This window comes from Orcinus orca, chromosome 2, assembly GCF_937001465.1.
Source record: "Orcinus orca chromosome 2, mOrcOrc1.1, whole genome shotgun sequence".
Classification (NCBI taxonomy): Eukaryota; Metazoa; Chordata; class Mammalia; order Artiodactyla; family Delphinidae; genus Orcinus; species Orcinus orca.
In genome coordinates, this window is record NC_064560.1 from 99259989 (window position 1) to 99276292 (window position 16304).

Below are 16304 nucleotides of genomic sequence, written 5' to 3' on the forward strand. Positions count from 1 at the left end.
GGCGCAGTGGTTGAGAGTCCGCCTGCCGATGCAGGGGACACGGGTTCGTGCCCCGGTCTGGGAAGATCCCACATGCCGCGGAGTGGCTGGGCCCGTGAGCCATGGCCGCTGAGCCTGCGCGTCCGGAGCCTGTGCTCCGCAACGGGAGAGGCCACAACAGTGAGAGGCCCGCGTACCGCAAAAAAAAAAAGTAAACTCCTGAGGAGGGAGAGGAGCCAGTCTTGCTTGATTCAATGCCCACCATGCTTGTCCAGTGTGTGACATGTCCAGTAGCATGCATGGAGAGCTTGAAGGGAAGGGAGAGTCTTCTAATATCTTGCCATGTATTATTTGTCATTATTTCATGTGTATTGGCTTTTTTTTTTTTGCACCGTGAGTGTAAATTATAATGAATATCCTTCCTTGTCTAGTCTTGTCTGGCAAATTCAAAATATTTTACGTCCACTTCACATGGCACCTTCTCCAGGAAGTGATTTCTGTCTCTCCTGGGACAAAGGAGTCTCCACCCACTGCTGGAACACCCATTTTACCTGCGTTTACGTGTTGACTGTTGCTGACGCACAAATGATGAATCATTTGGTGGCTATCTCTCACGTCCTTCAGGAGACCATGAGCTCCCCAAATGCAGCCACAATGGGGCTCCCATCTGCCCTTAGCTCCAGGACTTGGCACGTAGTCCAACCCATGGGGGATCCCACTGCAGAAATGCCAAGTGATAGGAAGCCCTGTGGGCCACAGGATGCTCAGAGGCCACCCGTGGTGTTAAGTTGTAAATCCAGTAAGCAGACAAGGGCTCTACCTGTCCAAGGAAGCTGTGAGATCAGACGAGGTTCTTCTGTGCGTAGCGTGTTCTGTGAGCGTGTTGAGGCCGTCCTGTCCATTTCCTTGTTAATATTAGCAGTGATCAGGGTAAAAAATGTAGCTTATCTTTTGAATGTGGAAGGCCAGTATTACATCGACAGTGGGAAGTTCATGGATGGAAAGCAGTTCAGATGGCTTGAGAAATTATGACAGTGGGACCTAGCCATTGTGGGATACATATTCTTTCCACTTCTGAGTTCCGTCATATAATTTGCAAGCCAAGTCTAGAACGTTTCTGTTTCATTGCTTATTTTACCAGTCAATTCTACAAAACAATAAGGTTGAAGGAATTATCCAAGCCCGTTGATCATTTACTGTGCTGTACTCTGGATACCGCTTGGTGCTTTACATGTCGTTTTATTTAATCCTTACCGCAACTCTATGAACTGGGTCTTATTTCTCCCATTTTTACAGAGACAAAAGCCTAAGTGACACAAAAGCTTAGATCACTTTTCCCCACTTCGCTTAGGTGGCAAAGCGGAAATCTGAATCCAGATCTGTTGATAGCAAGATCTTTGTTTGCTTTGCTCATTCTCATTTGATATAAGGACTATTTGGGAACTCAGTGACACTTTTTTTTTCCTCCAGGAGAAAATAAACCATCCTCATAATTGTGTGTTCTCTGTTTGCAGGGAAGCAAAGGTGCCTACCGGTACCACTGGCAGAGCCACAATGTCAAGCACAGTGGCGTGGATGACATGGTGTTGCTCTCCAAGATCACAGAGAATGCCATCGTGGAGAATCTAAAGAAGAGATACATGGACGACTACATTTTTGTATCCTTTATTGGTTTCTTTGGACATTTCTAAGTGAGATGACATGTCCATCCTAGTATAAGAGATCCATCTGAAATTCTGAACTGACACTGTATGCTCAAGTCATTTTCACCATTGCAGAATGTGGTTTTGTACTTTTTGTCCCTTGGTTCAGGCTGTAGGAAGGGCAGAGATGGTGCCAAAGTTTTCCCCTGGCATTTCACAAAAGCAAGATGGAGCCAGGGACTTCCCTGGAGGTTAAGACTCCGTGCTTCCACTGCAGGGGGCACGGGTTCCATTCCTGGTCAGGGAACTAAGATCCCACATGCCGCGCCGTGTGGCCAGAAAAAAAAAAGATGCAGCCAGTATTCCTCTATTTCAGTCAATGGCACTGTACCTTTGAAGTGCTCTAGCCACGCACGTGGTGTCTAAAACCTGTGCTCTTCCTAGAGAATGTCCTGGTCTGCAGAATTCTGTCGATAGCGCTCCCTAATTGCAAAGCAGAGACAGTTAAGTCCAGACTTAAAAGGTTTAAAAAAGATTGCCTCATGCAAAAAAATATGCCATTTTGTCAGTTTTTCTGCATTCTTATGTTCATGAAAAGAAACATGAGAGAGAAGTGAAGATGAACTGTTGAAAATGTCTGATATTCTTGAGTTCTTTATGTTTCAGTTTTAGCTTGCCAGATACCATTTTTTTTGGTAGGACTTTAAAAAATTCAGAATGGAAATTTGATTCAAATGTGTGTTGACTTCATTATAAACAGAGAACTGTGATAGTTGCTTAAGTTCCTACAGGATTCAGGAGTTCTGTTTGGTGCAACTATGTAAAGTTCTTTTAATAGAATTATTGTGGAGTTGGTTATAGATAAGCAAGAGTCTGTGAAAATCTATATAGTAGTACCAGAAAGTTTAACTGTGATGCTCTTGGTGGCTTCTGAAGGTATGACGTTCTGGATGATCATTCCAAGCGGAGTCTTTGCAACTATCATAACATACATTTTAGATTTTAACCCCCAAACCTTGGGAAGGTAAAGTTTTCCCATTCGTAGCTTCTGTTTATTATTTACACCACTCCTTTGACTCTTAGGTAAAAGCACCCATAGCAATGCAGCAGTACTTCTGCAGGGACTGCCTATTCTATCATTGGTGAGGAGGGAGTTCAACTCACCAGGGCTTAATACTAATAGACATTATTCCAAGGCACTTGGAGGGTTCTAACCAATACTGTGCTGTTTCTTGTTTACCACAGGAAGTTTTTCCAAATATCTGGGTAGTTAAATCCCTCAACCTCTGCTTTTAAGCAGTAATAGATAGATTTGGATTCATTAGCCACGTTATAATAGCATCTTGATCAGGTGTGGAAGCCCGCTGCCTAAACACAGAATCCCACCCACCACAGGATTTTATTGGAACGTAGCCATGCTTGTTGGTTTACTTACCGTCTGTGGCTGCTTTTACGCTACTGTGGCAGAGTGGAGTATATGCAACAGACCCTATGATGCGCAAAGCCTAGACTATTCTCTGATCCTTTGCAGAAAACATTTGTTGACTCCTAGATACCTGCACAGAGCTTCCTTTAATTGTATGAACGCAGTTTTATTCGGTTGTAAGTTCTCATTTTATTTGGTCAAAAAATTGAAATATGCTCACTTTATCTGGGCTTATCATCTATTAAAAGATTTTAATCACTTTTATGTGCAAGACCTAAGGCACACGGAAACTGGCCGATGACGGATCAGGAAGAGTTGGGCTGAATCTGGACAGACTGGCTTCAAGCTTTAATCTGTGTGAGCTTGGTGACCTTACACAAGTTTTGTGATCTGTGTTCCTTGATTTCCTCACCTGTAAAATGGAAGTGATGATAAAACCTCCCACATGAGGCTGTTGTAGGGTAAAATGAAATAATGAATGCAGTGAGTACAAAGTAAGCATTAGTTATTATTATCGTACACTTAAGGCAAGTGTATAAGTTCCTCCCATATTTCTTTTTTTTTTGCGGTACACGGGCCTCTCACTCTTGTGGCCTCTCCCGTTGCGGAGCACAGGCTCTGGACGCGCAGGCTCAGTGGCCATGGCTCACGGGCCCAGCCGCTCCACGGCATGTGGGATCTTCCCGGACTAGGGCACAAACACGTGTCCCCTGCATCGGCAGGTGGACTCTCAACCACTGCGCCACCAGGGAAACCCCCTGCCGTATTTCTGAATTATGTTCCAAAACTTCAATGATAAAGTTGCTTATTGGACATTCAAATGCATTTTACCATAGAAGCTTTTGTTTATTTATTTTATTTTTTCTTAATTTTTAATTTATTTTATTTTATTTATTTTATTTTTGGATGCGTTGGGTCTTCGTTGCTGCACACAGGCTTTTCTCTAGTTGCCGCGAGTGGGGGCTACTCTTCGTTGCGGTGCGCAGGTTTCTCACAGCGGTGGCTTCTCTTGTTGTGGAGCACGGGCTCTAGGCGCACGGGCTTCAGTAGTTGTGGCACTCAGGCTCAGTAGTTGTGGCTCGAGAGCTCTAGAGTACAGGCTCATTAGTTGTGGTGCACGGGCTTAGCTGCTCTGTGGCATGTAGGAATTTCCCGGACCAGGGCTCAAACCCGTGTCCACTGCATTGGCAGGCGGATTCTTAGCCACTGCGCCACCAGGGAAGCCCCATAGAAGCTTTTCAATGGAGGATTGGTTTATTGACAAGCCCATAGAAGACTCATTTCCGGTGGATGTAGTTGAACTCATTATTCATTGGAATGTTCTTAGAACGTGGACTCAGTTTATTACATTATTTACATAGGCATGGTTTGTTCTTTTAAAAAATTTTATTTTATTTAATTTTGGCTGCGTTGAATCTTCGTTGCTACACGCGGGCTTTCTCTGGTTGCAGCGAGCGGGAGCTACTCTTCGTTGCAGTGTACGGGCTTCTCATCGCGGTGGCTTCTCTTGCTGCAGAGCACGGGCTCTAGGTGCACGGGCTTCAGTAGTTGTGGCACACGGGCTCAGTAGTTGTGGCTCGCAGGCTCTAGAGCGCAGGCTCAGTAGTTGTGGCGCACGGGCTTAGTTGCTCCACAGCATGTGGGATCTTCCCGGCCCAGGGCTTGAACTCGTGTCCCCTGCGTTGGCAGGCAGATTCTTAACTACTGCACCACTAGGGAAGCCCTATAGGCATGGTTTTTGATCAACTGGGTAAGAAAAGAAAAATATGTCAGTGGTTATCAGCAGCCAGCCCATCATCAACCTAGACAGACTCACTTTTCTCCGTACAGATCGCGTTTACCCCTAAAACACTAGAAACTCCTAAGAACAGGGACTATGTCTTCTATACCTTTTAAAAAGCAAAGTTTAAAAAGCACTTTAAAGCAATATGTGTTCATTTAACACGATTTACAAAATGCAGTTAACTAGAAAGGAGAACATTAAAATCCCCTGCTATCCCACCATATAAGGTTTGTTCCTATTAACCTGTTGTATATTTTTCAATTTACTCACATATAAACATACCTATACATACATGTGCTTTCTTGTTAATTTTAGCCAAAAAGTGGCATCATCCTGCCTTGTTTATTTCTTAGTTTCCTGCATAATTCTTGGCATGGTGCATTATAGTAGATGTTCATTGAAAGTTTGTTGACTATGATGACTCGCTTTTTATATTCAGACAGCAGAATTTTAAAGTGACTCACACAGAGGGGGCTGATTCCCAGCCTTTGAATTAATGTCTTTGAATCAATGACTGACTAATCGTGTGTTCTTCCAAGGAAATGAGTTAGTTGACCACTAATAGACTTCGTGTTGTAGAAACCTCTGCCCACTCAGTATATGAGAAACTCGGCATCAGCATGCTTTCCGGCAATAGCACAGAGCAGCTTTCAGCTTTGAGGAAGCTTGATGGCTCTGTTGGATGTTTATGAAATAATACCAAGGGTCTAACTGTGAATCTTTTCCTCTGATAAGTGATAGAAGCCTCCTTTATAAGTTCAATGCCAAGGGAATGTTATGATAGAGTAGCATTATTTTGAATGAGTTTTTCCCCCTCTCTCTCCTAAGCTTAATAGTTAAGACAAGAAGAGATTCGCCTTTAGGTTAAGTTATAAAAATGCTCATTTTACCTATTCTACATCTAATAGCAGCACATTGTTTCGTACTGAAGGTCAGCATTTGGAACAATCAATTGTTAATGCATTCAGGCTGACTGAACATTTCTTTGTTCCACATTAGAAAAAAAAATCTACTTGGAAAATGCGAACACTGTTAACCAACAAAACCCCATTTTTTTCAGCTATTTATCCTAAGACCAGGGAGGTTTCATTTACTATCTATTTTTCTTGAGTGTTTCCACACTTCTTACAATTACATTCTAAAATATAGGAGGGAAACCTTGCAGTATTTTCCCTCTGCTTGGTGAGATATCATTTATAGCCACTTGGCTGACAAAAATAGTTCCTGTACAAAGCACTCCATGCTCATTTGGTCCAACTTTCTCCAAACTTGTTTTTCCTCAAAGACCACATGCTCAAGTGTGCTTGGCATTTTCAGCCCTTGAATTAGGAGTTAAGACACTTGCGCCAGAGCAACCGGAGCTCAGGGCAGCGCCATTGATTTGAATGAGGTTTGACCCTTGGCCATCAGTTCATGTTGGGGGGCAGCCACTGCAGTGAGATGAACGTGAGTCTGGTGTCCGGAGCCAGGGGCTCAAGTTCCAGCTCTGTCGTCTCCACATATGTGACTTCACGCAAATCACCTCACCTCCCTGCGCCACCTCAGTGATGAGTCCGGGCAGGTCGACTACATCAGTGTGGGCAGTTTGGGGGAATTCACTGGCTATTTAAATTTTTTTTTTTTTTTAAAAAAAACATTAAACTCTTAACCTTGCCTTATAAGACCATTAAAAACAAATTTACAGGAGCTGCACTACCATCACATTTCATAAAAGAAAGACTATTTTAACACCCAAAAATTAGAAAGGAAATAGTGTAAGAATAAAGGATGGTCCTTTATACTGAATACATTGGGCTTTATAAAAAATTCAGGGCACTGTTTCTCTTTTTGTCATTCTTGCTGCAGATTGATGAAAGTACAAGGATCCACAGAGTAGTAATTGGGAAACAATCAATGAAAGATCTATTAGCTGCCTTCTGTCTTGCATATGCTGTTAAATAAGATGGCATTTATCTTATTTCCGTTTTTTTTAAATTTTTAATCATAACCTTGTGTATCTGCATACAATTTGAGAATTAACCTTGGGCCACACCTTTCCAGCTAAAGGTCCTGTGGGTAGAGACAATGACGGAACAGCTGTTTCCAAAGGCACACCTGAATTATGCAGCAGGGAGCGGGAGTGAGTATTAGAGTTACCTGGAGAAGTGGCCCAACCCAGTAGATGACCTGTGCTGTCAGGGAGGTAGCTGAGGTCTCTGCAGACCCAAGCAGGTGGGAAAAACATATTTGTTTCCTTTAACTTCCAAATCAAATTCTCTTGTCTCCATTCTGATTTAAGTAAATTTGTAGCTAGATAGGAACAGCGTTATTCATTTCAAACCAAACTTTATTTTTCAGGAGTCCTCCCAAATAATACCGCCCGCGAGAGCCTTACTGGATCCCTCTTCCAATCTGAGTCATGGATTCAGGATTGGCCTAGAATATTCCAAAAGAGGTTTTTTTCTTTGAATGTCTCCTTGCCAGAGTTTATGTAGACTACTTAGTGAAAATCAAGACTTTACAAGATGTCTTTTCACATAGCAGACTATTAACAGTAAAAAAATGTTGGTTCCTGACTGTCCCAGGTGGCAGAGTGGTTAAGAATTACCTGCCATTGCAGAGGACACGGGTTCAAGCCCTGGTCCAGGAAGATCCCACATGCCACGGAGCAACTAAGCCCGTGCGCCACAACTACTGAGCCTGTGCTCTAGAGCCCGTGAGCCACAACTACTGAAGCCTGTGCACCTAGAGCCCATGCTCTGCAACAAGAGAAGCCCCTGCTCGCTGCAACTAGAGAAAACCCACATGCAGCAACGAAGACCCAACACAGCCAAAAATAAATAAAGAAATATTTTTAAATGTTGGTACCTATAGGAGCTCTTATGCAACCCAATCTAGATTTATTTATTGGGGAACAAGGTTGGGTTGGTGATTCCTTTGGCTTGGGTCCTCTGGCAGCTCTTTATTCTCTGAGTGCAGGGATTGGTTTATCTAGGACAGGTGACATCCACAGCAGTCCCTTTACAACTAAGGAAGGAGCACCATCCTCCATGGAAAGATCCTATTTGGGGATGGAGGTAGGCCTAGGCATCTACTTCTGAAATGAATATGGTCGTAGCAGTGCTGTACTTCTTGAATGTTGAAGATTTCTCTATGCCTTGGTTTCCTCCTAGTAAAATAGGATTAAAATAGTAACAGGGGACTTCCCTGGTGGCACAGCGGTTGAGGGTCTGCCTGCCGATGCAGGGGACACGGGTTCGTGCCCCGGTCCGGGAAGATCCCACACGCCGCGGAGCGGCTGGGCCCGTGAGCCATGGCCGCTGAGCCTGCGCGTCCGGAGCCTGTGCTCCGCAACGGGAGAGGCCACAACAGTGAGAGGCCCGCGTACCGCAAAAAAAAAAGAAAAAAATAGTAACAGGATTGTCATTAGGAGCTTAGATTAGTGCCATGTATACATGTATGTGTTCGATCAGTGTTTTTATCATCAACACTTAGTCTTGGCTCTAACACTGTGAACACCTCTGACCTGCTTAATAATTCTAACAATAAATTTATCTGTTCTAAGTTTTACCTCAAAAAAAATAGCCCACTGACGTGTGGTTGGCCTCCTCTGACTTTGGCACTTGGAAATACGTTTGCTCTTGGCCCTTCGTCTGTGACTCTGTAGTGATTTTCAGTTATGATTCACCGTCTCATCTGCATTTTCTCTTAGTGCCGTGGCCTGACCCCAGAGCAGTGCTGGGTGTATCTGGATGTGCCGTGAAAATGGACCCCATCTTGTCTACTACTGTTTCATGTTCAGCCCTTTCAATTCTGAAGATCTTTCTGTTCAGTGAAAAAGCAAAGCAAAATTGCAACCCACTCATACCCTATTCTCACTGTCATGTATAAGTATTAATTTTTAAATATTATATGATCCATTCCACACTTGGCTCATTTGTGTTCAATAATAATACCAGCACTGCATCCCAGAGATGTTAACGTGACAGAATGAGCATCCTGAAGTGTATGAATTAAGGACATTGCCTCTACTACATATCACACATTGTGCTGAGCATTTTATACTGTTTCATTTAATTCTCATAACGAACCTATCAAATAGGTCCTATTTACCCCATCGTCCAATAACCACCGCTTAGAGATGTGACTCAAGGTCAGAGTAGAATAGAACTGGGTGTGCGGAGCTAGGCAATCCGACCAGATTCCCTGTGCTGCTCTATTTGACACTCAGGTCCTAATATGTGAATATATAAATGTACCCTTGGAGGAGGAAATCTCATAGCTTTACATTCTTTGTTTTTTTTAAAATTTATTTATTTTGCACTGCATTGGGTCTTCATTGCTGCGCATGGGTTTTCTCTAGTTGCGGCGAGTGGGGGCCACCCTTTGTTGCAGTGCACGTGCTTCTCATTGCGGTGGCTTCTCTTGTTGCGGAGCACGGGCTCTAGGCAGGGAGTTTTATCTCTTCTGTCCATTTTGTTCACTGCTGTATCTCTGCATCTGTAACAATGCCTGGCGTGTTGTGGACATCCAGTTCAAACTAGTTGATTGTTGAATGATAAATGGAAATATTTTGTATGTTATAATAACACTTCATTTTGGGGGCATATGTAACACATTGTCTTCTGCGGGGCCTTCTGGGATTTCCCACACAGAAATAAAACCTTCTTCCCTAAACCTGATCTATGTGGGTTTGTAATTTTCTGCTCTGAATACCACTTATGGAAACAACTCAGCTCTCCAGAGCTTCGAAAGAGCAGGACTGGGGCTTCCCTGGTGGCGCAGTGGTTAAGAATCCGCCTGCCAATGCAGGGGACATGGGTTCACTCCCTGGTCCGGGAAGATCCCACATGCCCCGGAGCAGTGAAGCCCGTGCACCACAACTACTGAGCCTGCGCTCTAGAGCCCGCGAGCCACAGCTACTGAGCCCACGTGCCACAACTGCTGAAGCCCACGTGCCTAGAGCCCATGCTCTGCAGCAAGAGAAGCCACCGCAATAAGCCCACGCACTGCAACGAAGAGTAGCCCCCGTTCGCCGCAACTAGAGAAAGCCCGTGTGTAGCAACAAAGACCCAACGCAGCCAAAAATAGATTAAAAAAAAAAAAAAAGAGCAGGACTGTTCAGTTCATCTTATATCCCTCTACTTGTTAAACAGGTAAATGAATATGTTTTTAGTGTACCTAAGAGACATGAAATTTCCAAGGAAAAAATATTTGCTCTTTTTACTCCTTGGTCATTTGTTTCGTTTTTTCCTAGCTGTGCATGTCATCAGTCTTGAAAGAATGTGCTTCAATTCACTTAAAATAACGATTTCTTTTAGTAACACTGCGGTAATTAAGTTAATTACTCTTCCTGGAGAACAAAACCTGAGCTAGTTGGTAATTGCTTTTGTCTTTATTTGTAATCTTTTAGAAGACAAACGTGAGCTTTTCCTTGGGACAATCATTATGAATTCTTGATAACATCTGGTTGCTTAATTCAAAAAATGTGTAGCTATGAAGATTAATGATAGACCTTAACTGGATTTAAACTCAGACATATATAGGATCTGTATTAATCTCAGTCAACCCTTTCAAGCAGATGCCATATTTTGGGGAAAAGGAAATTGAAATGTACCAAGGAGCGGTAAGTTACATGCCACTTAAATTACTGTAGTGTTTGGGGGCTTTTATGATGCATGGGCAATTGAAGTTTGCAATACATTTGCATTTTCTTATTATGAATTATTTATTGGGGAAACGCAAGTAGGTGACATTGTTTGATTTTTAATAATGTGCTGCTCTTTAGAGTACAGCTCAAAAAAGCATAGGAGTATTATTATTGGAACATTATATACAAAATTAGTTAAACAGGATGTAAGACTTACAGCTTCAGGCATCTTCCTCCTTCCACATATGTCACAAAATTCTAAGGACTAAAAAAAAACACTACTCGGTAAAAAAAAAAATAAATAGGACAACGGGAACTTTTCTCTGCAAATCACTTAAGCTGTGGCTATGAGTGGAACATGAAAAATGAATCTTTTATTACTTCATTTATTAATGTGACCCTGATCTCTATTCAGACCCAGCTCCATAGCCATTTCAGTTGTGTGATCAAAATAGAATCCATAATCCTAATTAATATATTTCATCCCATGGCTCATCACTTCCCCAGGCCTCCCCATCTCTGCATCTTTTTCCTTCCCGCTTTCCTTTCCAGCAGAAGCACAAGAGCGTTCATTAATCCTGACCCCTGGAAAACAAACAAAAGGGAGCCCACACAAATTCATCAGTTGAAGTGGAAGGCAATTTACCCAGAGCAAGAGCCCACCCCGTTGTTGCCAGATGAATGGTGCTGGTAGCTGGAGCCGAAGGAGGCTGCCACGCGAAAGACCTTTGATAATGCTGCCTTTATGGAAGCCCAGCACAAGGGAAACACTGTCAGTAGAGGCTGGGCCCTGCCCTGGCGCCCTGATCAGCAGGGCCCCGGGGCAGCAGGCACGGAGCCGGCTTGGCGTCCTCAATGACAGCCAAAGCGGGGTGGGTGGAAGTGCTGTGTATTCGTGTTGTTTCTTCCCATTTCTCTGTGAAGCCTTGCTACGTGAGTCCCTTTCAGACCATTCATCTTTTTGAAGAGTTCTCTTTAAAGACATGCTCTAGAAGTTTTTAATATATATTTATTTTTAACTGCTAGTGGTAACAGAATGTTGTAAAATCGGTATTTACTTAGTGCCAGGTACTATGTTACACTTGCAACCATAATAAATCAGCCCTGTATGCTGGCTACGGATTACTCTTCATCCCCATTTCACAGATGAGGAAACTGGAGCTCAGAGAGGTAAAGTACTTGAACATATTGAGTGTTGAAGCTGGGAGTTGAAGTCAGGTCTCAGTGACTTTCTTTCAAGCGTAAGGGAAGATCAGGTAGAGGAAATGCTTACCCTATAATTCTCATCAGTAGCTGAGAAGTACCATGAGCCCATAGATGGGAAACCAATTTGAAAACTAAAAAGTGACGTGCAGAGGTCAAGTATAACTAGCTAAGTGACTTTGAAGCCTTATTGGGCAATGACTTGCCCACTCCTTTTCCTCCACTGCTCACAGCTTTCTCTCTACTCCATTTCCTTCTATTTTCCATCCTTTTTTTTTTTTTTTTTTTTTTTTTCCTGGCCACGCAGCACAGCATGAAGGATCTTAGTTCCCCAACCAGGGATTGAACCCGTGCCCACTGCAGTGGAAGCTGGGAGTCTTAACCACTGGACCACCAGAGAAGTGCCTCATCCTCTTTTCTTTTCCTGTTTCCCTGTTTTCAAAGAGGTATTAAAGATAATAATTTGAGCAGTCTGGGCTGGAAGAAGACAATTTAAGACTCTTATCCTGCAGTGCCATCTACGCATCCCTTCTCACTGTGAGGTGAAGGCAGGAATGACATCATTTTTGTCCCTGTATAGAATTATTCAGTCCATCAGTCCCAGGAATAAGCTAGACCCTCATGAGCAGTTTCCTTTCGGAGCCCCCCGCTCACATGTGGGGAGCCGTGGGCACTGGAAACACCAGTGCTTACCATTTGTGCAGGCGTCGAGCAGTCTCTCACCCCTTGTCGCTCCACTCTGATCCACCAGAGCTTGCAGTGAGTGGCAATTTCTGGGCCAGGCCCCTTACACTGTAGTAACTTGTTGTGTAACAAGGCTCAAAGCTGGGTTAAGTAGATTCTGCTTTACCGCTGCGTTTTACTTACCTCTTCTAATTACTTTCCCATCCTTCATCTCAGTTACCTTGTGAGATGTGTACCATGGACGTTATTATCCCCACTCTAGAGATGCGAACCAGAGAAGGGCAAGACAGAGTCTGAATGTCTTCCCCCTCTGGACTTGGCTTTCTTTTCACTCTTTTATGGTAGATAGTCTTAAATTTAAGGCGTGTTCTTCCTCCAGCTTTCCACCATATGAAGTATTATTCTTTTTAGTGATTTTTGAGGAAGTGGTGGAAGTGGTGCCAAGAAACAGAAGAAAGCAGGGCTGCAGTCGTCCTGACGCAGTGAATTTATTGGTGGATTTATATTTATGCATAGCTAAGATATCCCATGAGATAAAAGCACAAACCCGCTATCTTGGTGTGGTAGGATTTTTTGTTTTTCCATACTGAGATGGGACAAACTGGTCAAATCTGTTTATCTCTTTAAAGAACCACACCTCCTGCCTTCTTCTAATGGAAAGTTTTTAAGTTTTTTCCTTATTTTCATATAGTCTCACTTAATTTCCTGTGGGGTCCCAGGATCTTCAACTTACCTCTTAGAAAAAAAAAAACTGTAGAAATTCTGAATTAGTACCAGTCAGATCCAGGTTTTTAGTAAGGCCCTCTTAAGACCTGTTGCCCAAATGTCTTCAGAAACACTTAGAAATGGAATGTGGTCTACAGAGGCGTGCTGGGTGGAAGGGTGTGGTATCGGAGTATCTGAAGACAATGGTTATGTCTGAAGGTTGAATCACACATAGGCCTACAGAAGAGTCCTTCCAAATTCCATCTTCGTTGCTTTAGGTGTACCTCCTCATGACCTTAGCAAGTTTATGATTCTTGTATTATGCAACCTTTAAGACTGGAACTATACAGTGGTGTATTCATTTCCAAGGCCAAGAAAAGAAATGTAATGTGTTGCTCTAACTGACCATGGTTTTTTTGGTTTTTTTTTCCTTCTTTTCCAGGCACAGTATGAAAACCCACCACATATCTATGCTCTTGCAGATAATATGTACAGAAACATGATCATTGACAGAGAGAACCAGTGTGTCATCATCAGGTATGGAAAAGAGCCTTCTTAGGTCCAGGGAACATGAGACCATGCTGTACTTAGGATTCTGTCACAGAGCAATGCTTTTGCAGTAGTTGCTCATTCCAGAGGCTGGTTAATGTATCCGAGTAGCAAGCAGCCTGTTAGCTTTGCCTTGGTTTGTTTTATAACTCCAGTTCATAAAAGATTTGAGCTTCTGTGAGGTTGCTTTTTATACCCCTGTCACTTAAGGTATTAAGGCCTTAGGGCACATGGTTCTAGCTGGATCTTTCTCTGATTGTCATCAGGCCTTGAAATAAAATCATGAGACACCTCCTCTCCCATTTGATTGTATTGTGGCTTTACTCTGAATTGGAGATCCTTTATGTTGCAAGTATAGTAAGCATGTGTCACTGTTTTGTCAGCTGGAGTATTTTTCTCTAGGTCCTTCTTTTTCCTTCATAATTTAATATTGGTTTGGTCAGGAAGTTCGTTTGGGTTTTTCCATAACACAGAAAATCCTGAACGAACTTTTTGGCCAGTCCAATAGTTCGAGTTTGAACATTTTTGGTTTTTTATCATTTGCTTTTAATTTTCTGAGGGCATTACTGGTCAACGCCAGCATTAGGTGTCTGTAACTACATTTCTCAATCCTTGTAACCTGACCTAGCGCTGAGTCTTTGCTGGATTGAAGTGCTTTTACAATTTTGTTTACCATTACGAACATTTTCAAACATACAGAAAACGTAAGCGTCTGTATTTCCATCACTTAGAACTTGACAGTTTTTGACATTTTGTCATATTTGCGTTCATCTTCTTTAGTTACTTAATTTTTTAGTCCTTCATTTTTCAAAAAAGAAAAAAAAAGGTTTTATGGATATTTACAAACACGAAATTAGAAAGAGAATTATAATAAGCACCTGTGTATCTGTCATCCAGCTTGTACAACTATTAATAGTGTACAATATAATAATATAGTGGCCAATCCTGTTTCACCTAGTCCTCCCACCCTGGCCCACTTGATTATTTAAAGCAAATCCTAGGGAGAAAATCATTTCATTTGTCAATAATTTAGCGTGTACCTCGAAAATATCATTCTTATCACACCTGAAAAAAAAGAATAATTCTTTCAATGTCGTCTAATATTATCAGTGTTCCAGTTCCATGACTGTCTTATAAATTCTTTTCTACAGTTGATTCATTTTTATTTAGGTTCCAAACGCTCACACTTTGTCCTGGTTGTGTGTCTCTCAAGTCTGTCGTTAACACTTCTCTCTTGTTCTTTTTGTTTTCTTAGTATTTATTTGTTACAGAAAAAGGTTCGTCCTGCAGAATTTTCTGTAGTCTGGTGTTAGCTAATTGTATACCATGACTTTGCACTGTCCTCTCTATTCCGGTAAATTGACAGATCTAACAGCTTGATCAGGTTCAGGTTCAATTATTTGGCAAAAAAATGCTCCATTATTGATGCTGTGCACTTAATGCCTGTTGGTCTGTCTTTGTGTGATGTTTGGATTTCCAGTGGGTCAATCCATTATAAATTCTCACTTCACAATCATCATTTACTTGATGGTTGAAAAAGAATCATTTTCTAATTCTATGATCCCTTCTACATTAATTTATTAGTTGGAATTTTTATTTGTTTACCATAAAATACAATCTATACGGGAACATTAGATTAAAAAGCTTGATTTGTTGTCTTTATTTACTAATTTTTCAAGCAATGAGTTGATACCCTAGCAGCAAAGTAAAATGTTTTTGTTTTCAGTATCATTCTACACTGGTAGATTTTAAATACCTTACCTGTTGAACAACACTGCAGTTTTCATTTAGGCTCAAATAGTCCTACCTTTGGCCAGTGAAGGCCCTTTGTATTGGCTTCTTTGTCCCTTTGACATGACTCCAGTAGTCTGTGACAGTTTCCTTATTTAAGATGTTCCAGGCTCCAGCCGAGGAGTGGGGCAGGGCAGCCAGGAGGGAGTAAGAGAGCCTGAATGGAGGCCGGGTCAAAGGTCAGGGCCTTTTCCTGGCTGCCGTGGCAAGGATCCCTACCTGAACACTGCAAGTGACTATTACCCTGGGATTCAGAAACGTCTACAGGACTGAGACTGGACCTGCTAAAGCTGTCTCAGGGCATTGATGAAGTGTGTTGTTCAAAGGACGTTTGCCATTGGGAAATGTGCCCAAAGAAAAGTAAATAAATGAAGCTTTAGATAAGGAATTGATGAAATAAATCTACAAAGAAGCCTTGTTAAACCCTTTCATATCTTATATATGGAATATACAAGATTTATAAAGAAATATGTTCCTATAAAGTAGGGATAAGGAAATCAGGCTAAAAAACACATAACTCCATTTATAGGTACAGATGGTACCTGTATGTGATTGTGATAGGAATAATGGGCAATGCAGATATGTTAATGACTTTTAAATTATCTAAAAATATCCAGTTCAAAATTTGTTCAAGAATCAAAAAACTAAATAAAAGGTGAATAATACAGTATAAAAAGTAGAGCAACAGGAGGACCTTCAAGATGGCACAGGAATAAGATGTGGAGATCACCTTCCTCCCCACAGATACATCAGAAGTACATCTACATGTGGAACAACTCCTATAGAATACCTACTGAACGCTGGCAGAAGACCTCAGACTTCCCAAAAGCCGTGTGGCTAACAGGGTCTTGGTGCTCCTGCTGGGTGTCAGGCCTGAGCCTCTGAGGTGGGAGAGCCGAGTTTAGGACATCA

The 16304-nt window shown here is 42.2% G+C and overlaps 1 protein-coding gene across 3 annotated transcripts in view; it reads left to right on the forward strand.

Annotated features, from left to right (window-relative positions):
• MYO1E (myosin IE) overlaps positions 1–16304 on the forward strand; it is a 204905-nt gene that overhangs the window by 85630 nt on the left and 102971 nt on the right. For all 3 annotated transcript variants that reach the window (XM_004274688.2, XM_033437039.1, XM_033437038.1), the window contains exons 2-4: positions 1494–1637; positions 10347–10436; positions 13495–13589. In XM_004274688.2, the coding sequence (XP_004274736.1) occupies positions 1494–1637; positions 10347–10436; positions 13495–13589 (329 nt within the window). The remainder of the gene's footprint in view (positions 1–1493; positions 1638–10346; positions 10437–13494; positions 13590–16304) is intronic.